We start from the raw sequence: 25,585 nt of genomic DNA on the forward strand, positions 1-25,585 counted from the left end.
ATAAAACACTATATGACACGCACCACGACTCACGCAATGTACTGCTACCAGACCACTATAGCCGCGAGCCGCAACGACTATTTAAATCACGCAATCGTCGATCGCACGTTGGAAACCACGCTCCGCAATTTTAAATAGCACAGTCAGACTACGTGTGCCGTTGCGGCTAGCCGCAGCTTGGAAACCGTACTTTAAGAATAACTAAAATTGTATAATTCCAAGCAACAAATATATATGAAAAATGACCTAAAAATGGAAAAATGTTCTAAAAATGTCAAAAAATGCTTTAAAAACTGAAAAAGTTTAAAAAATGCAAAATAAAAGTTTCATTATTAAATTCTCTGATGTATAAATCGAATTATAGACTTAGAAAGCATTGCCCTATTCTACCCACCAGGGGCGTATTTAGATATCATTTTTTTGGGGGGGGGGGGGGGGCTGTGGTATTTTCTCCAACTGAAATTCCCTAATTTAGCCTATTAAAAATAAGAGTTAGAAAATTAGTACACAATTTTAATTTTTGTCATGATTTTTAATGTTTTCAAAAAATTAATAATGAAATAATATATAATAATAATAAAAATACAATATTAATATAACAAATCAAATCAAATTTAAATTTCTTTCTTGGCCACTGTTAGCAAACTTATCTAATAAAATGTCATCTGGTATGTCAATGTCTCTATGAATAGCTAAAAGTGCAAGTCCCCCTAGTCTGGATTCTGAAGTTGTATTTCTTAAATACGTTTTGAGTCTTCTCAACATCGAAAAGCTGCACTCAGCTGTAGCAGTGGATACTGGTATTATAGCTAGAATTTTTAGTAATTCATACATGTTTGGATACATTAAATTATCACAGACACTCAAAGCCTCTATAGCTGTTTTGGGCTTTATGTTGTCTTCAATATTCTTCCACTTAGCTTGCCAAATTTCGTACTCTGCTTCTATAACGTCATTTAGCCCCGGTAAATCATTTTCATAAAATTCAACAGCTTTTTTTATATAAGAAAATGGTTTTACAACAACAATACTTGGTAAGACATTGTAATGAAGTTATAGTTTCATTGTGAGGTATAAATCTTTCATTTAATGCCATCATCAAATCGTCCAAGTATAGTATAAAAATAGATTTTTTGTAATATTCTTCAATGTTGTTAGATAGTACATTGCTTCTATTTCTTTGACTGCTACAAATACGAGGCATTTTTGGTTCAATATTTAACTTTTCAGCAACATCTTTGGCTTCTTTATAAATATTGTTAAATTTTAAATCAACGTTTTCTCTTATAGATTGAAACACAGAAATTACACCGGAAACTTGATTAAGAGCATTAAATTTCGTTTTGTATAAGTGGACTTGTATACATAGATTTACAACCACTAGTTTCCAAATGTTCTTTTAACATGTTGTCACCATTTTTCGAGCGATATCGAAGCAAACAACGGAAATTGCCATCGTTATTTTTTGGTTCTTCTAAAGAAATTCTACCAGAATCTTCGTGCCCCAGTAACGCTATTTGCTGTCTACCACATAACCGAATTGTTTGAATAATTGGCTTAGGTAAGTTTTGCACGATTTTTTATAACTTCATCTTTTCATTTACTATTTAATTTTACTAAAATATTATCTAGTTTTTTTCTAAAATTGCTTTTATGTTGTCAGCAGTAAGTAATGAATTTTTATGGTAATAATTTTTTTCGTGATTTCTAAAGTCTTCCAATGCGTCTTTTAACTTTGTCAAGGGTTTTAAAACAAGTTTACCTAACTTCTCATGTGATCCCTTACCAACCTGATTTAAATTTAAGAACAGTACACAGAATTTACAAAATAAACCCTCTCTTAATTTTGAATATGCTAACCATTTGAAAGTTTCAAGCCATTTAATTTAAAATTTACGTTTATATTTTCCACTATTGTCATATGGGAAATTAAACTTTAAATCGGGTGTCCATACGTTTTGCAAAATTGAAACTTTCTCTTCGTCACTTAAATTATTCTAGCATTCAACATAACCTCCTATATCAAACTTAGAATCTAAACATTTTAAACTAGGTTCAATTACCGGAGAAATAACTGGTGGACTTGGAGCTTTTTTTTCTGTTTCAAGTGTTGCCATAATGTCATCATCTTGTAAAACATTCGATGTAGATGGAACTGTATCATCGACGGATTCGGTGGACTGTTTAGATTTTATATAAAAATGCAACAATGATTGTTGAGTTCTTTTCATTATGCTTAGGTGTATTATTATTATTTTATTTAACCAACAAATAAAAACACTCGTCACAATCCACTGTCTTAGTAGTTAGTAGGTACGTACTACCTGCGATACTAAACGTCGTATATATTAGACATCAAAATATTTATAATAGCGACTATAATATAACAGCGTTATTGGCCGTCGTTGTCACAACTTCTCGGAAATATTTTTAGCTCATACAGGCTCATAATGCTCGTATAATTATTGTACGGTGATTGAAATGCGACAACGCGTGTATATCAGTAAATCAATTCTAGATAAAAGAAATCGAAATTACGATAATGCAGCAGTACCACATGTCAAAATTAAGCATTATGTACCTTTATTGAACTTTTACGATTTTACATCTAGTAGGACATAATACGTAGACTTAATAAACAATTCCTGGATTTCGGGGGGGGGGGCTGAAGCCCCCTCAGCCACCCCCATAAATACGCCCCTGCTACCCACTAAAAAATGTATTTTGTATCAAAGTCCGTTCCCTGCTAATAACATTCTACAATATCTTGAATCACCACCTTCGGCCCGTACATGCACCGTCAATTTTTTATTTTTTTTTAACATTTTATTTTTTTTTTCATGTTGTTTTTTGAATTCGATATTCTATTTTTTTTATTAATTATTATTGTTCCATTTGTATAAATTTCAGTTTTTTCAAATTTATATTTTTTATTGTATTTCATTCTTTTGAAAAAAAATTTTGTATTGTTAAAAAGTGAAATTATTACTTTATATAAAAACTACTTTTTTTTTTATGTTAAATGATTATAATGTGATGTACAACAATAACTTTTTTATAAATCTGTTAATATTCATTTTGTTAAATATAAAATATTCATAACATATAATAATGTATGTACTTTACTGTACTGTACAGTAAAGATAAATGATTAAAGAAGACACTTACTTCGACAACTAGAGTTGTTAGAGAAACCGCACGTTGACGAAACTTCTAAGGGCGTTTCATTATTCGTTTGTAGGAGTTAAGTGGAGAAAATAACGCGGGACCAATTTCTTTTCAGCCTTTCGGGGGAAGCACAGGAGAAGGGATATCGGAAATAGGTAAATATAAATCTTTATCGAAGTTGTTTTAATGATTATTTTAGGAATTATGGTACCGAGTATAGTAATTTGTAGCGAATACTGTGCACAAATAATTTGTAGCAATGTATAGAACACAGGGCCGTCGCGAAGGGGTCTTACCCCACCTCCCCAAACGACGTCCCTGCCATGGACGCAATGTAGGGGTGACACGAAATCTCCAAGGGAAAAGGAAAAAAAATAATTTTAATAAAATAATTGTATTGCCACAACTGTCATGTAAATAGCATACCTTTAAGTTTATGTCTTTATACTAGTTAGATCCGATAAATACGTGCAGTATTTTGATTTGCGAAATCACTGCATTATCTCATTGATTTAATCGGAGTCATCAGTCGCTAGATATGTAGTGTCATAACTCTAGAAGACAATATGAGACTAGGTCTTTCCACTATCAGCCCTAGACTTCCTCAACTTAGTAAAATCTACCAGAGCCCAATCTCTCATCAGTTTTCATACAAATCATTATTAATTTTCCTTTTTTTTTTTTAATTTGCAAAAAAATGATAAGTGTTATAACTTATTTGCTATCGATTTTAAATATTATATATAAATTATATTTATTTTGACTATAATTACTAGTTTTTATAACAGTCGTCTTTTCGGGATCAGAAACTTGATTATTTGTCTGTAAAGCACATACTTACCAAATATCTCCTATTCCTTTATGGCGTTAGCTGAAATATATTTTACTGAACCATTGCAAACTTAATTTTCAATTTATCTTAACTAGTGTGGGCGAAACGGGCAGGGTCATTTTTGGACGAATTGGGTCCCGCTCTCATTCCCAAAATAATAATGAGATAAAACTTATATTAACTGTTTATAAACACATAAATAAAACATTTTATTTCATTTATGGTCTATTGGTGATTGACTAGTTATAAATATATTATTATAATTTATCAATTTTAATGAGTTAGTTCATATATTCTGTTGTCATATCAAATTTGAAATGCAAAACAGTAATTTATTGTCCTGGTTAAAATTATATTCTCTTGACAATTTTAAATTTAATATTTATGCCATATCAATTTATTTAGTTAGGTACATGAATAAATAAATAATGAATGTAGATAGGACCTAATTGGACAGATATAATTTCTAGCATTTAATATTTAGTAACCATGTTTGAAGGAAAATACCTAATTACATTAAGTTTTTAGACTAGAATACTTACTATGTTGCATGGAAACAATAAAAGTTATAGGTTTCTTAAAGAAACTATAGTTGATACATAAAATTATACATAATATTTTAAAAATCAATGCATTTATACAAATATAAATGTTTTATAAAAATTAGTAGAGTAAATTATACTGGTGCAGTTTATCAATCCCGTAGATCATCTTCAGTTTGTTTAATCCTTAGTTGACATACACCAGTTTTCAAACCCTAAACAATTTTAAATGAAAATAAATATATTTAATTTATTTTTAAAATTAAATAAACGTACAAGTTTCCATGTCAACATGTGCATATCAGAAATAATTTCTTCATTTGCTTTTGCCATATAAAGAGAGAGTGCTTGTGAATGATCAATGAACGGAGCTCGATCAGCTGCCATGAAAACTAAAGCTTTTTGATCAATTTCCCACTTTGTTCTATACAATTCTTTTAAATCTTCTGGTAAATCTTGAATTTCCTAAAAATATAATTACATTAAAAGTTAAATTTACAACAAAATATAATTATTTACTTGTATTGAACCCATATTATCAACTAATTTAGATATTATTTTCTGATCCCAAAGATTACGATCATATAAATCTTTCAATAAATGTGGATTAACAACCTAAAATATAAATATAATTATTATAACTTAAGTAATGAAAAATTTAGAAAATTAAACTTACCTGGATTTCTTTAGGTCTACTTTCTTCAGATGAAATATATCTAAGTTTAATATTTGAATCTAATGGCTCAATAGAATTCATACAACCAAAAATTTTAGATTCAATTTCAGTATTTGAAATAATTGTAACCAAAGAATTCCTTAGTCCATATTCTGCAATTTTTTTTTTTAGACAGCTCCAATCCCACAAATTAGAAGGTTTCACATTCCATAAATCAAATTGTAGTAACTACATAAAAAAAAATTAAAAAAATAATATGATAAAAAGTAATAAAAAAATTATAAATAAACATACTTGATAAACTTACCCCGTTACTTGCAGGACTATTTAAGTATGTTTTATAACAACCATATTTAGCAGCTAATTCGCAGCTTGCTTCTAAGGCACCATAATAAATTGTTTCATGAATTTTTACATTAAGCTCTCTAGCTTCTTTTTTATCAAAAGGATATTTCATTTTTAAAAATAAATCTGCAAGCCCCAGAATACCTATTCCAATAGCCAATTGATTTTGTTTAATACCTAAACTACATTTTTCTTCCTAAAATAAGAATATTATGACATAGTTAAAAAGAATAACTTGAGAGAAATAATATAAAATACCTCGCAGAATACATCATTATTTGTTTCAATTATTTTATTCAGATCATAAGTTACTTTCTTGACAGTTTCTTTGAGTTTAGAAAAGTTGTAAATATTTTCAGATGTTAAAAACATATTTACAGCGATTGAAGCAGTAGTACATGTAGCCACCTATTAACAGAAAGATTCAATGTATACAAGTATAAATTATTTGTCTAGATTATAATTTGAATTTATTTAATAAGTTTTGGGCTTTTGTGTAGCAAGTGATCTATGGCCTCTTTTAAGGTGTATCAAGTGATCTACCGTATTATACAAGGTGTAATTAGTGATCTACAATTATTATTACCTATTATTATACCCACATTATTGTAGACCAAAGTGGAACAAGATTGCCATAACGATTAATGACATTTACAATATAACTTCAAGTCATTAGCATTGTTGCTGGATAAGTTAGATTCAAATTGTTTGTTGGTTGGAATTTGTCTCTAATGTGTGCGTCTGAATTTTATAAAATGTTTACTTTAATTGAAATTATAATTATATTTGGCTAATAATTTTTATTTTTATATTTGACGAATATTTGTATATGATATACTCGTATTAAAAAATATAATGTGTTTTTATACTATTAAAACGTAGATCACCTGTTACACGAATGACAATTTTCGTTAAGTATTTATAAATATTTAATGCTGTATGCATACACCCGACACCATGGTATATAATATAATGTAGGCCCACCTACTTAGAACAATGCCTATCAGTTAAGGATTCAAAGTATGTATTTAGTTAAATACAACAACGGTATTTAGAAAAACTTAGAAACTTATTTTGAATATGATTAGGCCATTCAATACTAGTTTGTTGATGAGGATCTCATATAAATTAGGCATATTCAAAGATTGAACAAACAAGGGAAGAATAATGCATTATTAATGCTAAAATATTTTTAAAATCATGAGTATTATGATTAATAAATCCCCATATTTTTAATGATTCATAACAAATACAGTCATATGGTTATTAAAAAATAGATTAAAGGAAAAAATAACACCTAAATCTTTGATAGATTGAACTTGATTAATAAGTGAATTATTTATAGAATAATTAAAATTAATAGAAGAATGAGTTTTACAGAATAAAATAGAATTACATTTCATAACATTAATACTCTCTATTAATGTTATTTTTATCAACATTATTTTGGCACCAATTGTAAAAATTATTTTGGAGAATTTCACAGTCTGACATATTGTTAATAATTCAAAATAATTTTAAGTCGTCCGCAAAAAGTATAAATTTACACGAAAAAAACATGTGAATTGTTGTCATTGGTCGGACAATCTTTATTTAATGACTATGATCAGGCATTCTTAATATTACCGACCACGGTCAGATGGTCCTTATATTACTGACTATGGTCAGACAGTTCTAATATTACTGACTATGATCAGGCATACATTATGTAACTTACCATGGTCTGGTGTAGACACTGCAATATTTTAAAACTTATTAAAAATAAAATACAAAATTACTTCATCTGATGCAGTAAATTGTACAGTGTCTCCATTACGCCCAGCACATTGAATTGTTCCCAAATTTGATTCGTTACTTTTAGCATTACATGCATCTTTAAATAATAATAATGGTAAACCGGTTTCAATTTGAGATTGAATAATTTGTGACCATAGTTTCTTTGCTTCAATTTGTCTTAGAACAAAACTTTTACTTTTTAATTCATACCTAAAAATATTTAAAACTTATAATAAATTAAATTTTATAAAATGCATCTATTATTTATATTATTACTCTCTGTAAAGATGGTCAAATTTATCTCCATAAACTTCTATAAGACCAGGACAATGATCAGGACTCATAAAACTCCAAATCTCATCATTCTGAACTCTTCTCATAAATTCATCAGGTATCCATAAAGCTGGGTAGCTGTTTTGTAACTTTAAATCTGCAATAGCAGTTTTCCTAATTTGATCTATTACTTTCATAATATCTGCATGCCATAATTCACAGTAAACTGTAAGGCCATTAATACTTTTAGGCCTTTCAGAAGTTTCAAAGTTATGAACCACAGTATCATATTGCTTCAACATAAGAGGAAGACCACTAGATTTTCCATTGCTACCTTTAATATAAGTGCCTGCAGCACGTATTTTATGTACATGAATAGCAGTACTTGAATAAGGCAAAACAAACTTTGAAAAACGGGTAAGAGTATCATATATACCATCAATACTGTCAGCTATCATTGCTACTGAATAATGACTAATTATAAATAGTAAAATTAAAATTTTAATAAACATTTTTAATTTTTATAATTATAAATGTACCTGATACTTGGTTGATGTACTTTTTTAGTAGCAGGTTGCAATCGCATAACTACTGGAGAAAATATATACAACTTTTGAGATAACATATTATATGTTTCAATAGCCGAATCAATATCATTTCCATGAATACTAACAGCAATTTTCATGTATAAATGTTGAGGCCGTTCAAATACTTTATTATCAGATTTAGCTAAAAAATAATCCATTAAGTTCTGTAAATCATAGACAAATAATAATTAATATTATAGAACTATGTTAAAAATAGTTATAGTATTACTTTAAATCCAAAATAATCTAAATTATAATCATTTTCATGATTAATTGCAGAATTAAAACGATCTTTATTGTTCATAATTATTTTGTAAACATTATCTGATAAACCAATATTCCAATATTCATCATTTTTATAAACATCATCCATTACATCTATATATAGAAAAAAATGTTAAGAACAAATCAATACTAAGTAAAACATACAACTAAATATTTATTAAATATTTATAGCTCAGTGCAAACAATAAAACATTGAAGATATTATAAATGCATAGGTTTTTCCGTCTTACAAATACATAACACAGAAAATGTACATTTAATAATTTAAATGTTGTGTTGTTAGCTTTAATAATAGAGTAAACTTATTAAAAATTAAGAAAAGTTATTAATAACTAATTATCTAAACCTAAAATGAAAAAATTAACTTATCAATGTTTTGATGGTTAGTTATTTAAAATAATTTAATTTTTAACTGAGTAATGAATATTTAACTAATTTCAAAAAAAAATTCATCACTTGAATAAAAAATTAAAATGTTATAAAAACTGACCAAGCTAAAAATCATGTTATTCCTTTTATTTTTGATAAAATATCAGTGTTACTCTTATTTTAAAGCTAATGACAAACATTTCAACATCTGAACACAAATTTACTGTTTTATGTTGTACAACAAAGACAACATATGCAGGTGTAGGATCCTCTTTAAAAACAAAGTTAAATAAAAACTATTAGTATTCATTATAGCAGTTATGCACTTATTCATAAACAATAAGAATATGTTTCAAGTAGAGATAAATATACTTTTTTAATATATATAATATATTCAACAAAAATTACCACTAAATTTCTCTTTAGTTTGTTTATGTAGATTAGAAATAGCTATGCGAGATGCTAGTTTCTCATAATCTGGATGTAGAGTAGTCATAGTAATTGCCATTTCTGCAGCTGCATCATCAAGTTGAGATGTAGTTATACCAGGGTAAAGACATTTTTTTATTACATGAATTGCCATAGCAGCCTTAAAAAAAATAAAAGTTACATTTTGAAAGAAAGTTGCTTATACAATAAAAAACATATGCAGTTTTATTAATAACGTTAGGAAGTTCTTATATATAGCTTTTATATTTGTAAAATAATAATTATAGGATTAATTGATTTATTAAAAAAACTTAAAAAGTTTATAAAAATAAAAAATATTAAAATTTATTGCACTCACTGGATCAATATTTTCTGAATCTAAATTGTAGCACAACTGTTTAATCCGCGCAATAATTTCATCATAATGTACACTTTCAATACTGCCATCTGAAATTATAAAATTAATGTTACAAACATTTTAAATATTGGGCTGAACAACTCATTTTTAGCTTAGCATAAAAAGCTATTCAATATTCACATAATCAAGGTGTATTTCACCTTGCATAAAAAAAAATCTATTTTTTTCTATGAAAATAAATTATATATATATATAATATATAACAAAATTATTTTCATGTTTAATATATATCAATATTTCCTTTATAACTAGGATCTTCAGCCCATATTAGGTCAGATTAAATTAAATCTTCAGCCCATCTATATTTAGATTCAAAACCAAATTTTATGCATGTTCAGTATTTTTCTATTTTTATAAAATTAGAACATTAATGTGATATACCAAGAATTGCATAATTGATATCCTATGTTCCAAAACAAATGAAATAAATGTAGAACTAGGAATTTTTACACTCAGCAAATATGTTAAAATTACGCCCTATCATAGACCAATAATTAAATACTTTTTTGGAGAATTTTTTTCTAGTAATTAATATACTGTCGCGTCCTGCGTAGTCACATAATAAAATACATCACAAGGAGGTTCTCATGAACATTAAAAACCACAATTGTGTATAAGTTAGACTAACCCTACATTACAAGACATTTGACAAATTAAATGTATTAAATACAAAATAATTGGATTAATTTAAGTATATACATTATCACACAAACGTCACACACCTACATAGAATTAAACAAGGAGACAAATTAATAATTATTAGGATAACACACAAAATATCACATAACATTATTCAATAAGGAACAATTTTATTGATTAAACACACCCAAGAGATAAATTAAATAAATTCTATTTAATTGGTTCACATAATCATTTTATGGGAATTGAAATAAAATAGTTAATCAAAACAATAGTGACTACATCCTGGATCTCTGCATCAATAATTATGGCCTGGTCGGTAGATAACCCACACACACTCAGAATCAATAAAAAAATATCTTATTTTATTATCAGTTTTCATATACACACACACACTTGCATATATCAGATATAAAAGGGACCCAAAAACAAGGACAAATCAGACGAGTTTTGGCTATGCTGCACTGAGCACCTTCATGTCAGTGTATGTCATGGTCCAGACTTAGAAATATTTCAAACTATTTTTATAAGTTATAATTGTTAAGACTTGAATAATTTCTATAATCCAAATTGTTTGAACTTAGAATATTTACAAAATTGTAGTTAGAATAATTTTATAAGTTTAATAAATTAAATTATTATAAAGAGTCTTAATTATTCTTCACTACACCTACATCCAAGCGTTGACTGAGACATTAGCACTGAAATCACGGATCATACGGTTGGCACGTAAAAATACAATCATACTAATTGAGTTTTAACCTAATATCAGTATTTAACAAAATTAAAAAATATCAAATTAATTATTAATAATTACAAAATTTACGCCCTCTAAAATGTTACGCCTGGGGATGAATCCTTATATTCCACCCCCTAGTTCTGCCCCTAAATGTATATATTATTAAAAAAAAAATAATTTACAATCCAAAATTTTATAATAATAATTTACTATAAAAATAAAATACTGAAGTTACTATAATTATTTTACAATATGTAAGCACCTATTTCTCTTAGATTATTTTTTTTAAACAATGCAAATCCTATAAGATGACAAAAATCATAAATAACATTAAAATTATAATTAATATGGCGAGGAAGGCCTTGAATGACAAAATTTGAAAAAGTCTAGCAGATTTTCATATATATTGTTTTGACAAAATTTAATATTCAAATCAATTTTTTTTATTAATTCATAATTTACATGAGGAACTTTTTATTAAATACTTTTTGTCAAACCATTATAACTTTATTGACATTTTTTAAAAAAAAGTAAGAAAATATGAAAATTTCAACTTTAAATAAATAGCTCAAAAAATATTTTGAAAATAATAAAAAAAATCTAAAAAAAATAGTGATATAAGCATTCAATGAACATTTTCTAAAAAAAGTTTCTAAGATTATTATTTTATGAGTTACCATGAAAAAAACAAACAAATTTTTTTGAAAATTGGAAAGCAAAAATAATTCTTTTCATAACTATTTGATAGATCTTATTTTTTTTTTTTTAATTATTAAGAAAACTGTTAGTAACTTTGTAAAACAACTCCCCTCAACCAAGTAGCAACCAGATATTTTCAATCAAAAATCCCTTACGATTATAATAAAAAATAAACACCCACATATGGCTTATCTATTTATTTCTAATTATCCTTCTTGTTTTATAATAATTCATCATAATTTATGTATAATTTATGTCATAAAAGCATCTTTCAGGTTTGAGAAAAATTCGTCAAATATAATTTGTTTGTTTGGGTGAAGAGACCTCCCACTTTCACTTTTCCTTATTTTTTTTTCTAGGTAATAATGGAGATGTGCTATTTACTCTTATTTCATATCGCTTTTTCAGTATTTTCCACAAATATTCCATGGTTTGGGTACTGACATTTGTATCAGGATCAATAAATCATTTTCGATGATTCAAGGTACTGTGTATGTATCCTTCAATGTTTAATGACAAATAAGATCTCCATTCATCACTATGGATTATACTTCATAGTTTTACATAGTTTTTAATAATAGCAAGTAAGGTTATATAGGTTGGTATAGCCAATAGCCAGATAAGAATACACACATTGGCCGTAGCTCGCACATTAAGATTATCAATTTTCAGTGGTACATTGGACTAGTGCCAGACATTTATTATAACCTATTATTTTAACATAGTTGCAAATAATTGTGTACTACAATTATTGTAACATTATACATTGTGTAATTGTATTTTTATACTACAGAAAAACTACAGATTACACAATTCTGACAGTTGTTAAAGTGTGATTTTTCAATACTTATTTAATTATACTATCTTCTAACTAAACATCTTTGTAAGCTTCATACAATTCTGGAACAGATTTTTTTAGGTTATTCCAATTTCTAGCAAAACAAATTAGTCTACTTCTGAAATCATCAATAGTAATTTATTTATCAAATAGTTGTATTATTTCAGTGACCTTATATAATACATTAACTGAATGTTCATTTTTTGTAAATCTTCAAAATGACTAGAGGACAAATACCCAAAACATCTGTAAAGCTTTTAAATTCCTACATTTTTTTTTTTCAATACTTGCAATAGCTGTATCTAAAATAATATTATTTACTTCAATTAAATACTTAATTTTACCGTTTTTAATTTAATTATCATCTTATTTTTCTCAATATAATGTTTTAAACTTTATATCTTGTAGAGGGTAATTAATTTTCAATATCTATATTACTGAATTGTAACTATTAAAATTTGTCTGGCATAATATCTATGAACATTTTGAAATTATTTAATAACTCATTGAAATTTCTGAATTCCTTTTAAATCATTAATTGCGTTACTAACCATTTGTTGACACGTAAAATATTTATTTAAAGAAGCAAACCACCATCATTAAAGACTTCCAAATTCCCGGCGGCCCAATCCACCCCAGGTTGTACACAATATGCAGTAATTATTATTCTATAAGTAGCTATCTATAAAAATTAAAAAAGCTTTAAGTAAAAGTACTTAAGGTACTGCGATAGCAACCATTATATTATTATATCAATAAAAATACATACATGTAATATTATGTTATGAATATTATTTAAACTTTAAAAATAGAACTTACCTCTTTTTTGAACGTATAAATGTTTTTTTATTTCGGCCATTTCAAACAGAAACAAACCATAAACGTAAATAGATATTTAATCGTAACGAGTTCACCGACAAAGAATGCTAAAATGGCAGTCAACGTGCAGGGATAAATGGTAAATTATATGCAAAATGCATCCAAAGCTATTACAAAAATTAAGGATGACAATGTCTGATGAGTGTAATTGTTATTAGTATCAATTAGATTTAAAAAAATATTACATAAACACAATAAACTCAGACGTTTCGCGCCAAAAGTTAATATGTAATACAGTGGTCCCAACTTTAACCGTATCGTAAGCAATTTCACATAACTCAATTTTTGGAATTATATTTCTCTTTACAAATGATCAATTTAAATATTTCATAAAGGTTTTAATAAAAAATATTTCAAAGATATAACTAGACGTAAAATAGTTTTCGTGCGTTAATATATTAATAAATTATTTAAATATGTTTGCATCGTATACAATAATTTTTTTTCATACAATAATTATTTTTCCCATGAATACAACCCTTGGTCGGTTGCAAGAAAAAGGGCTTGGGTCAGTTCTCCTCATTGATAATAGATAAAAATGAAGTTTCAGAGTTCATTGGTGCCAACGTCAAAAAAAAAATTCTCTCCAATCCAACCTCTACAGTGTCATTAACATAATAACAAAAAAATCCCTGAATTTCAAATTGATTTATTTTCAAAATCAAATTTATTTATTTTCAAATTCAAATTTCAAAACCAATATTTTTGAAAAAATTAAAAACGGGTCTGTTCTATTGTTCCATATATGAATGAACAGAAAATATTATAGCTTGAAACTTAATAGTTCGTAATAAATTACATACGAGACAAAAATAAATGATTGCCGTCATCTAAATTTCAAAACCTATTTAAGGCAACAGCAACGGTGATCGAGCAGTCGCGGGGTGTCGCGGCTAACGAAAAGTTTTTATTTAAAATAAATTATGTCTTTTATTGTGAGACTTTGAAGTTATTATAATCTAATTTGGTTTCAAACTATAAAATGTTTGTTTTTAATTTTTTTCCTAGTATTGTGAGCCGCTCGGTTACGTCCGTAAGCTTGGGTTCTGCGATCGGTCCAGTTAATTCCGCTGATCACAAGTAAAGTTTGGAGTTCGCTAATTTGGAGTCAACGTGGAAGTTATTAATTCACACCATTAATATAAAAAACTGACACACTGTTTTATTGAGTCGTCCATTAAAATATTTATACACTCACAATAACTAATACACTACTGCTTAGCTGTTACACGACTGACTACTTGATGCCGGGTGGTCAGACGTGTACGTGTAAAATGGACAAATACATAGTCAGCATTTATCCCCACATATTAATACATATATATAAATGTTAATAATAATAATATAATATACTGTGGTGTACATAACACTAGTAAATTGGGAGTATCAAATCCTAGTGTGTGTACTGAAGCGTTTGTGGTGATAAAACACTTTTTGTAAAGTAACAAGATGTTTTTGTACTCACTTTCTCATCCAGTACTCGTTATCGTGGTCAGTTGTTCGAGAGTAAAAATACCTTAGAGTTATAAAGTATAGGTAAATCCTATGGTACTTGTTAATTTGTTCAGTACTCGTTATCGTGGTCACCAAAAGGAGAATTAAATAAGTTTTAACCGAAAGTTATCGATATTTACTCTTTGACGGTCTGAGCTCAATAATCGAAATATATCTGTTATATGTGTCAAGCCTTTACGTGGCGTATACGACAGGTCATACTGTAAAATACTATAAGTAGATCTATGTGAAAAATGTTCGTAAGGTCATCAGGTGCGATAAAACACGTATGAAAATGTAAAATTTCTAATTGTTTGACAAATATATTGCCACTATTGGAAAACTTATATATTACCATATCATCCATTATATTTACATACTTATGAATAGAAAAAAGATCAAGCCTATTAGGCATAACTCAGGTGTAGTATTCTGAAGATATTTTTTCAAACTCCTTAACTTCTGTCAGTAGTGGCAGTTAAAAATGGAAATATTGACTGTAATTTAAATACAAATTTAAATACCATACAGTATACACTAATAGAAAATTATAGATAAACAGTATTTGAGATACAATATGTGATTGTTCAAGATGTGGTGGTGTGCTAATTGCAATAAATAATAAATACTATTCTTGTATGTTACCCTTACCTCCCTGTCCCGTAGAACATTTATTTGTTATTGTCAAAATTAATTTCGTTTACTATATTTTAGTTAATGCTTATTTTCCTCCTCGCTCAACTATAACGTTAAACAATAAACACTTCGATATTATTAATGATCTATTAATTTCCTATCCCTACGTTAAAAATATAATTTTAGTAGGTAATTATAATACACCAAACTTAAAATGGCAATTCACTTCTCCTTCCTGTTCACCTACCTATTTAAATTTAAATCAATTGTCAGTAGACTTTCTATCTAAAATTTCATTTTTGAATTTATCCCAATTCAATACTGCTTTAAATAAAAATAACACCATTCTTAATCTAGTTCTTTCTAATATTGATAATATCACAGTTTCTAAATTTACGACTCCTCTTGTTCCTTGTGATGTTCACCATCCATCTTTACTTATAATTATTCCTTTTAATACTTATAAGCCTATTGATTATAATTTATTTACTTATAATTTTTACTCGTGTAATTACTCTGATATCATTAAATGCTCATGCTCAATAAATTGGGTTGAAATATTTTCAAATCTTAATGTAAATGGAGTTACAAATTAATTTTATTCTATTATTTATGAAATTATTCATATATTTGTTCCCAAAAAAATAATTACGCGTCAATAAAATCTTATATGGTTTGGTTTTGAACAAAAAAATTTAATATTTAAAAAGAAAATAGCTTATAAAATCTTTAAAAACTCTGGTGACATTAACGATTATAATAAATTCTCAAATGTACGTGTCCAGTGTAAAGTTCTGTCTAAATTGAATTACCAAAATTATTTAAAAAATATCCAGGAAGATTTTAAACATCAACCATCCAAATTTTGGAAATTTATTAATGAAAAACGCAAAAAAACATTTCTACCTGACTGTATGTATTTAAATAATTCTAAATTTAACCCTCCAAATTCTATTGTTGAAACCTTTGCTCAACATTTTGCTATTGTTTTTGAACATTATGATAACTCAAAATATATTGATCTAAGTGCAGATTCTCCGAATAACTCATTGCTAGCACCTTTATTTTCATGTAAAATCACCTTATTCGAAGTTTTTAATGCTTTAAATAACTTTAGTTCAAAGTGTGGTCCTGGACCTGATTTAATTACAAGACAGTCTTATCAATAATGTAAATTTGTCCTCTCTTCTCCTCTACTTTATATTTTAAATTTATCTTTATCTAGTGGTATTTTTCCTGATAGACGGAAAACAAGTATTATCCTTCCTATTCCTAAGACATCATATGACTTATCAAATATTTCTAAATACAGGCCTATCTCTTTACTTTCAACTGCATCTAAAACATTCGAATCTATTGTGTCGGATATGATAACTCTTGAACTTGATAGAATTATTGTTGACGATCAACATGGGTTTAGACCGTCTAAAACAACTACTACTAATTTACTTAACCTTCAAATTTCATAATTGATGCTTTTTCAGCTGGTTTACGTATGGACCAGATTTCACTAAAGCTTTCGATAAAGTTAATCACATTATTCTTTTACATAAATTAAAATATATTGGCATGTGGTCTTCTTCTCAAATGGATTGAGTCTTACATTTCACAGCGTACTCAAATTGTTGTTTATAAAGAATTTCAGTCAAAATCAATATAAACTACTTCGGGTGTTTCTCAAGGTTCTCATCTAGCCCCAATTCTATTTCTAATATATATTATTGACATTACGTTTAAAACTACAGTGTAATAAAAAATAATTATCACTAGAAAACTTTTGTCTTTTATGCAATATTTAAATTATTTTCATACATATAAATAACTATTCCTAATAAATACTACAAGAATTGAATGTAAATAGTTAATACAATTATTGTGGAATCAACGTTTGGTATATAGGTATTTTATATTATTTGAAATTAATTAGATTATTGAAGATTACATTTTACATAATATTTTATATGTAGCAGTAAATATATTATTGTTAAAAATAATAACTATAATTCATAAAATTAGAATATTTCAATAAAAACAATTTAACTTAGTTTGAGTATCTCTATTGAAATTATCATAAACATCCATATACAAACTGTAGAATTGACTGCACGCAATGAATTAAAATTAACCAAAATCATTCAAATTTAATGACTTACTGAAAGACCAGAGAAACTAACCACACATAGTAAAGCAAGTTAGGTTTCATTTTACAATATGTATATGGTAATACTAGTAACGAGGAAAACATTTTTAGCTGAAGAACAACATTAAGATTTTAAAGACTAGTAAATATTATGAATTTTAATATAGGAATTGCAGCAGAAATTTAAGTTAAATTAGGCCTACCCCTTAAAACTACTTATGAAATACTGAAGAAATATAACTTAAAAGTAAAAAAAATATGTGTATAATAGTCAACTTGATTTAACAATAACTATTTGTACATATTACAAGGTAAAAAAAACAATAATAAAATTAGTTTACAATATATAAAAACAATAAGATTGTAATATTTTATTATATATTAGGATATGGCCGGATTTGTCGTTGAACATAACTATCATTACGGTTATCAGTTCTCCTCAAAAACATCAATAAGTCACTGCCTTGATTCAGCTGATGTACGCATTCTCTTATCATTATAGATGTATTTTTCCTCTCTTTTTTGGACATTTAACTTCTAACCTAGTAAAGTACATACAATTTACAGAAATGAACCATAATTGAAACACAAAAAACTAAAAAAAAAAAAATCAAATTATTACTTTAAAGCCATCTCTACACTGTTGAAATTCTATAAAGAACTGATTCTCAACAACAATCAACTTTTCTAATGAAAAAAATTAAAATATTAGTATATTTTAGGGTTAACAATTAAAAAACATTTTATTATCATGTATGACTAACATACAATTAATTAAGCATACATATTAGACATACAATTAAGATTTATAACAATATATTCATAAACAATGAGTAATAGTATTTGAAGTAATAATTATTAAAACTTCTCAACACCAGATTAAGCATGTCAAGGTAATAGCGCAGTTAAAGCAAATACAGAAAATAAAAATAATAAAATAATAAAATAATAATAATAATAATAAATAATAGTAATAATAATAATAATAATAATAATAATAAATTATACATAATATTATATCCAAAATAAAATATCTAAAATACAAATTAGTTTATCTGGCAGGTATTATCATAATAAAATGTTATTTACCTTTATATAATGGAACCAACAACATATTAATTGACTATTTGGAAATACTTCCCTGATAGCATTCATAAAAGCACGTTCATAATCAGTGACAAAACGGATTCCATTATAACAAAGAGGTAAAATATTGCGTATTACTGTTAATAATGCAGAGTAAGTTTCTTGTGTTTCACTCCCCAAAAGAGCATAGACCATTGGAAATGCCTAAATGAAAAATAAAACGTATTAAATCATATCATAACTGTATATTAACAGTATTATAACCAGAAGGTATTGCTTACAACATACATCTTTATAGAGTACTTGAAATGTTAGGAAAGATCCTAAGCCCCCTGGCACTTGAGGAACAGTTTTATATGTGGCTTCTACTCCAACCAGCTCTACTGAAGCTAATATCTTCGCGATATCTATGAATCGCATCAATGTTGGCAAAAACAACTGCTACACTAATTCCATTCACAATCAGTTCTTATTGAAAAAATGTTGAGGGTATAATTTGAAGTGTGGATGCATAGTTTGCGTTTTAGGGATCATTCAACATTGCAGCAAGTTCATAGATGGTTTGCGGTGTTTTTGGTCTCCGCAACCTTTTCATCTTTTTCAACATTTCTGAAGACTGGATGCACGTATACTTTGTGGCTGCTTCTTAGTGTCTACCAAAATTACAGTTCAATTACAAATTACAATTTAAAGAACACTGTTAGTCAATTGTTAGCAAATACATATATTAATAATAAAATAATGATTTTAATAGTATTATAAAACATAACAAAAATCAAATTAGTCTAACCACAGAAAATTGTCCTAAATTTTGATTTTGTATATAAACATGCTACAAGATCATTAAAATTTAATATCATTAAATCCTATCATATCTAGTTAAATAGAAGCGTATTAAAATAATTAGTTTCATTTGAATTATAATTTTATAACTCTGATAATTGCATACACATAACAATGATTATACAATAAAAGTAAACTTACCAATTTATTTCACTGTTATAAATGCTTCGAAATGACGATGTTGTAATTGTATGATCAAGACCTCTTTCACTGATTGCATCCCTCAAGAATGGTACATCTAAGTCAAATCTAAGTAACAAGAAATTGTATAGAGGTTTAGATTATTATTAAATATAATCGCTGAAAGTTTTCTCATGAAATAATCGCAGGTGATTATTAATGTTAGGTCTTAAACAATAACCAAAGTGATAATGATTTATAATTTTAAAATGTAATCAGTAAAACCGTTAAATACATAAAATACATAAACACAGTATTGCCTAATTCTTTGGCGTTAAATTCCTGGCAGTAAAAATTTGGATTCCGAACAGTTGGTGTATCATTATAAAATGCTTTCTTATCATTTGTATCTCTTATCAATGAGGAGAACTGACCCAAGCCCCAAGAAAAAAGCGGGAAACCTTGAGTATACAATGTACATTGTTATGATATTGGGTATTAATTCTACAGTCAGTTCTGTGAGATTTGATATTAATGAAATGCCAAGGCAGTCGACTGATTATTAAATGAGGTTTTTGCATGCGACGTCTATAATTAGTATATAATTTTAATCATTTTTAATCAATATTTTATTAATTTGCACGTATTGTAAACGCTGACTTGTCAACTCATAATTAAGCATGCCCAACGAGATAGGAAAATCGAAAACTAGGCTTTTCGTCAAAAAGCGTGGTAAGTGAAAATAAAAATTAATTTTTTTTTTTTTAATATTTTTTAGTTATTTTTTTACGGTAATCGGTCAAAATATCCAAGGACAAAATATCCTCGGGCAAAATATCCAAACCTAAATATCCAAATTTATCCGTTTTTCTAAAAATTAGTATCAATTATTTTATTGACTTGTTAGTAGCAATAATACCACAATTATTAACGATTGTGACCGTTATGGGTATTGTTAAATTGAGATATTCCGTTTTGACTTCTGGTTTTTACTGTTGGGTTTGATATATTGCCAAGTAGCAGTAAATTAAACGAATATATAATTGGTAATAAGTCGCAAACGGATTACTGAAATTAAATTCTGTAAACGTTAAAATTATTTTTTTCAGTATATTTATAAATTTTCACTATCGAAAATAGGTATTGCCATTTGAAAATCGAAAGTTGATAGTGTTTTATCAAATAAAGGAGGAAGTTAAAATAAAATTGTAATACAGTGTAAAATAGTAAAACCCAGAAAGTTAAAAAAAACCACCCTGTATTTTGTGATATTATAACGATTAACGTAATATATTATACTTTTAGTAATATACAGTGTATATAGGTTGAATTAATTTTATGAGCTAATTTTTATAATTTAATATTTAAGCTAATATTTTCACAAAATTTAGGTTTTTTCATGATTAAATAATTTGATATTTGAGCTAGTTGTATTTGAAAGTATAGTGTAATGTACTAATTTACGGAAAAACGAATAAATTTGGATATTTTGTCCGTGGATATTTTGACCTAGATTCAGTTTTTACCATGTTCCTACATGAAATCCTTGTTTAGATGGTCGAATGGAAGAAGTATTGATGGACAAGATCACATCACGTATTGAAAAATTATGTGAAGGACTCAACATGGATTTCATTGATCCGGTTATTATAACTTTAAATATTAGTATTATCTAATTGCCATTGATAGTATAAAATGTTTTTATTGTGCAAGCCAAAAAACTGCATGTATAGATAATGTAATAAATTTAACAATATTTATAAAACTTGACATTTAGTGTATTAGTATTTCTTTTACAGTTGTTAAGTTTTCTTAAATGATGCTAATGCATCAAATTGTAATGTTTTGATTAGAATTGTCATTTGTCCCAAGATAACCCCGGTTTTAATAGCATACCCCAGTATCTCATCGTTCATTTAGTTTGTAAAAACTGAGATAAAATAACATTTAATATAGTATTATTTAATAATAAAACACAAAATATCTTTGTATATGATATCATTATATTATAATTATCATATTGTGCTATCTAAATAACAATCTAATTGTTATGGTTTTATATAATAATAATATATCTGTATCAACTAATAAATACTAAAAAAAAGTGTTTGCTAATTTTTATTTCTTTATGAGCATTATATCAGAAAAAAAAGGGCTTTCATATTGATATCCCGGTCTAGAAATTTGTAAATCTAGCAATCCTACTTATAACATACTTGTTATAATTATGTCAAATAAATATTAATTTATTAAAAATTTATTTTTTCTAACAGGCTGAAATTACATTAAATGTAATAAGTGATTTATGCCCAGGTATAAGTACCGTGCAAATTGACAATCTTGCTGCTGAAACAGCTGCTTATTTAACAACTAAGCATCCTGATTTTGCAGTACTTGCTGCTCGTATTGCAATTTCTAATCTCTATAAAGAAACTAATGAAAAATTTAGTGGTAAACTACTAGTTCATTTAAATTTTTATATTAGATAATTAATTTTTTTTTTTTTTTTATTATGTATATTATAACTTCATTACAGATGTAATTTATGATTTATATAATATGACTAATGAACGTAATCAGAGTCGTATGCCAATTATTTCTGAATTCCATTATGATATTATTATGAAAAATGCTGATCGTTTGAACAATGCTATTAAACATGAAAGGGATTCGACTTATAGTTATTTTGGATTTAAGGTATAACTTATATATTTACCTTATTTGATATATTTATAATATTTGTATTCAATTTTATATTATTTTATATAATATACTTATTTCAGACACTTGAAAAGTCATACTTATTGAAAATAAATGGTAAAGTTGTTGAACGTCCTCAACATTTATTGATGAGGGTTTCAATTGGAATCCATGGCAATGATATTGACTCCGCTATAGAAACATATGATTTGATGTCATTAAAATATTTTACTCATGCTTCACCAACAATGTTTAATGCTGCTACACCTAAACCTCAACTTTCAAGGTAGGATTATTTTATTCAACTATATTCAATTTTTAATTCCCTACATTTTTGATTAGTTGTTTTTTAGTAGCAAATAAATCAGATTCATTGGATGATTTAACTAGAACTATCAAAACCTGTGCAAAAATTTCAAAATCTGCAGGAGGTATTGGTGTACATGTCCATAATGTTAGTGCAGCTGGTACAATATGGACTAAATATCCTAAACATAAATCACATGGTCTTGTTGAGCGATTGAAATGTTTTAATGATTTGGCTCAATATGTTGATCAAGGTGGAAGAGTAAGTATTTATTTAAGCTTAAATCAACATTTAGTTTTATAAACATGAATATAAAATATTATAGAGAGCAGGTGCTATTGCTGTTTATATTGAGCCTTGGCATGCAGATATTTATTCTTATACTGAGTTACGAAAAAATACTGGTGATAAAGATGAAAAAACCAGAGACTTATTTTTAGCTCTTTGGATACCTGACGAATTCATGAGACGTGTTGAAACTGATCAAAATTGGAGTTTAATGTGTCCACATAAATGCCCTGGTCTTTCAGATGTCTGGGGAGAAGATTTTGTAAAACTTTACACAAAGTAAATTTATAATAAATTCTTCATTCATTAATTGTATAGATTAATTAATATTATTCATATTAATGTTAAAATAATTTATCGTTTATATTTTAAATTTTTATTACTGGATCTTAACCTTTTATACCTTTTGAACTTATGAGCAGAAAAGTATTAATAAATATCCAATTGTTTCATAAATTTATTAAATATTAACAAATATTATTTATGTGTATAATAACAATAATAATAATATTGTGTAGCTTAGGGACTTAACATGTTATAAATTATGTGGTCAACTGGTATAAAATGTTTGTTTTACTAGGTATGAGAATGAAAAACGTTACAACAAACAAGTATCTGCAAGAGAATTATGGTTTCGTATAATAACTTCTCAAATTGAAACTGGTATGCCTTATGTACTGTACAAAGATGCTTGCAATGCAAAAAGCAATCAAAAAAATCTTGGTACAATTAAGTGCAGCAACTTATGTACTGAAGTCATTCAGTACACTTCCCCAGAAGAGGTAATATTATTATCATATTTATATTTAACTACAATGCTATAGATTTTTTTTTTTTTTATTGTATATTTAGGTTGCAGTGTGTAATCTAGCTTCAATCGCTGTTAATATGTTTGTAAAACCTAATGGAGAATATGATTTTGAAAAGCTCTTAAAAATTACTAAAATTGTGACTAAAAATTTGAACAAAGTGATAGATGTCAACTTCTATCCTGTCATAGAAGTAAGAAATAAAATAAATTATAATTTTATATTTTTTTTACACCTGATTTTTAACTTTTAAAGGCTGAAGTTTCAAATAAAAGACATCGTCCTATTGGAATAGGCATTCAAGGATTAGCTGATTTATTTTTATTAATGAGATATCCATTTGGTTCTCCTGAATCAAGAAAACTTAATATACAAATATTTGAAACTTTGTACTATGGTGCATTAGAAGCTAGTTGTGAGTTAGCTGAAAAATATGGGACTTATTCATCTTATCAAGGATCGCCAATTAGTCAAGGAGTATGAATCATAAAAAAAATATAATTTAAATATTTATAATATTAAACAACTTTTATTTTTAGATTTTCCAATTTGATATGTGGAATGTAAAACCTACTAATCTATGGAATTGGGATGCATTAAAAGAAAAAATTTCAAAAAATGGTGTTAGAAATTCTTTATTGTTAGCTCCAATGCCAACTGCTTCAACAGCACAAATTTTGGGAAACAATGAATCTATTGAACCATACACAACAAATCTATATTACAGACGTACTTTGAGTGGAGAATTTAGTGTAAATAAATTGTGTAATCAATCATTTTATTTTATATAAATATATTTCCATTGTTTACAGGTTATTAATCGTCATTTATTAAATGATTTAATTGAACTTAACCTATGGAATGAAGATATGAGGAATGAATTAATTTACTATAAAGGATCTGTACAGGTAAAAATTATTTTTTAATAATTAAGGTTTTTCTTCACCTTTCTCCCAATTATTTGGGGTCGGCCACCTTTATCCTAAATCTCCACTCATTTCGATTTTCTACATCCCCTACGTACACACCAACGGCTATATCGCTTTTAATCATATCCAAATATATATTTAATTATTTTCAATTAATGAATTGTCCAAAATAAATATAATAACCTAATGATAATCTCAACAGAAAATAAATAGCATTCCAAACAATATTAAAGAATTATATAAAACAAATTGGGAATTGTCTCAGAAGATTATACTAGATATGGCAGCTGATCGAGCAGCCTACATTGATCAATCTCAATCATTAAATATTCACATTGAGCAACCAACTATTGGTAAAATATCATCTGTCCATTTTTATGGGTGGAAAAAAGTAAGTTATTTATATATAATAATAACTATTTGTTCCTACATATATATATATATAATTTTTTTTTACTAAAAGGGCTTAAAAACTGGTATGTATTATTTGAGAACACGACCTGCTGCTGATCCTATACAGTTTACAGTTAATAAAAGTACATTATCTAACAATGTTGCGAGCCAAACGGAGAAAAATGATGCCTTAAGTATGCAACAATTGGTGTGTTCATTAGAAAACCGAGATGCTTGCACCATGTGTGGTGCTTAAATTACTGTTAATTTATTAATATGATTAATCTTTAAATCATTTATGCACTAAATCATAATTATGTAAAATTAATTTTGGATGATACTCAAA

At 26.9% G+C, this 25,585-nt stretch overlaps 2 protein-coding genes and 2 pseudogenes across 5 annotated transcripts; 1 reads left to right on the forward strand and 3 right to left on the reverse strand.

Annotated features, from left to right (window-relative positions):
- Positions 1-603: 603 nt before the first annotated feature.
- On the reverse strand, positions 604-1,275 carry LOC112687066 (annotated as a pseudogene).
- Positions 1,276-4,600: 3,325 nt separating this feature from the next.
- Positions 4,601-13,666, reverse strand: LOC112687034 (ribonucleoside-diphosphate reductase large subunit-like). 4 transcript variants are annotated; one of them, XM_025559558.1, is made up of 13 exons: positions 13,435-13,666; positions 9,641-9,729; positions 9,262-9,442; positions 8,429-8,577; positions 8,152-8,363; positions 7,616-8,086; positions 7,342-7,549; positions 5,822-5,971; positions 5,526-5,759; positions 5,219-5,446; positions 5,062-5,157; positions 4,819-5,007; positions 4,601-4,757 (listed from the first exon to the last, which is right to left on the reverse strand). In XM_025559558.1, the coding sequence occupies exons 1-13, from the start codon at positions 13,472-13,474 to the stop codon at positions 4,695-4,697; spliced, it is 2,310 nt and encodes a 769-aa protein (XP_025415343.1). In that variant the 5' UTR covers positions 13,475-13,666; the 3' UTR covers positions 4,601-4,694. The 4 variants fall into 4 exon arrangements, with proteins under 4 accessions (XP_025415343.1, XP_025415345.1, XP_025415344.1 ...); XM_025559560.1 differs by lacking the exon at positions 13,435-13,666 and adding an exon at positions 10,527-10,655; XM_025559559.1 differs by lacking the exon at positions 13,435-13,666 and adding an exon at positions 10,423-10,516.
- Positions 13,667-18,073: 4,407 nt separating this feature from the next.
- On the reverse strand, positions 18,074-20,199 carry LOC112686914 (annotated as a pseudogene).
- Positions 20,200-20,331: 132 nt separating this feature from the next.
- On the forward strand, positions 20,332-25,570 carry LOC112686912 (ribonucleoside-diphosphate reductase large subunit). The gene is made up of 14 exons (XM_025559402.1): positions 20,332-20,545; positions 21,368-21,456; positions 22,087-22,264; positions 22,350-22,510; positions 22,597-22,799; positions 22,856-23,081; positions 23,146-23,387; positions 23,689-23,890; positions 23,961-24,110; positions 24,173-24,394; positions 24,457-24,669; positions 24,730-24,825; positions 25,049-25,237; positions 25,310-25,570. Exons 1-14 carry the CDS (start codon positions 20,494-20,496, stop codon positions 25,493-25,495), a joined length of 2,409 nt encoding a protein of 802 aa, XP_025415187.1. The 5' UTR covers positions 20,332-20,493; the 3' UTR covers positions 25,496-25,570.
- The last annotated feature ends 15 nt before the right edge of the window (positions 25,571-25,585 follow it).

This window comes from Sipha flava, unplaced genomic scaffold (assembly GCF_003268045.1).
Source record: "Sipha flava isolate LNK unplaced genomic scaffold, YSA_version1 32_pilon_pilon, whole genome shotgun sequence".
NCBI lineage: Eukaryota > Metazoa > Arthropoda > Insecta > Hemiptera > Aphididae > Sipha > Sipha flava.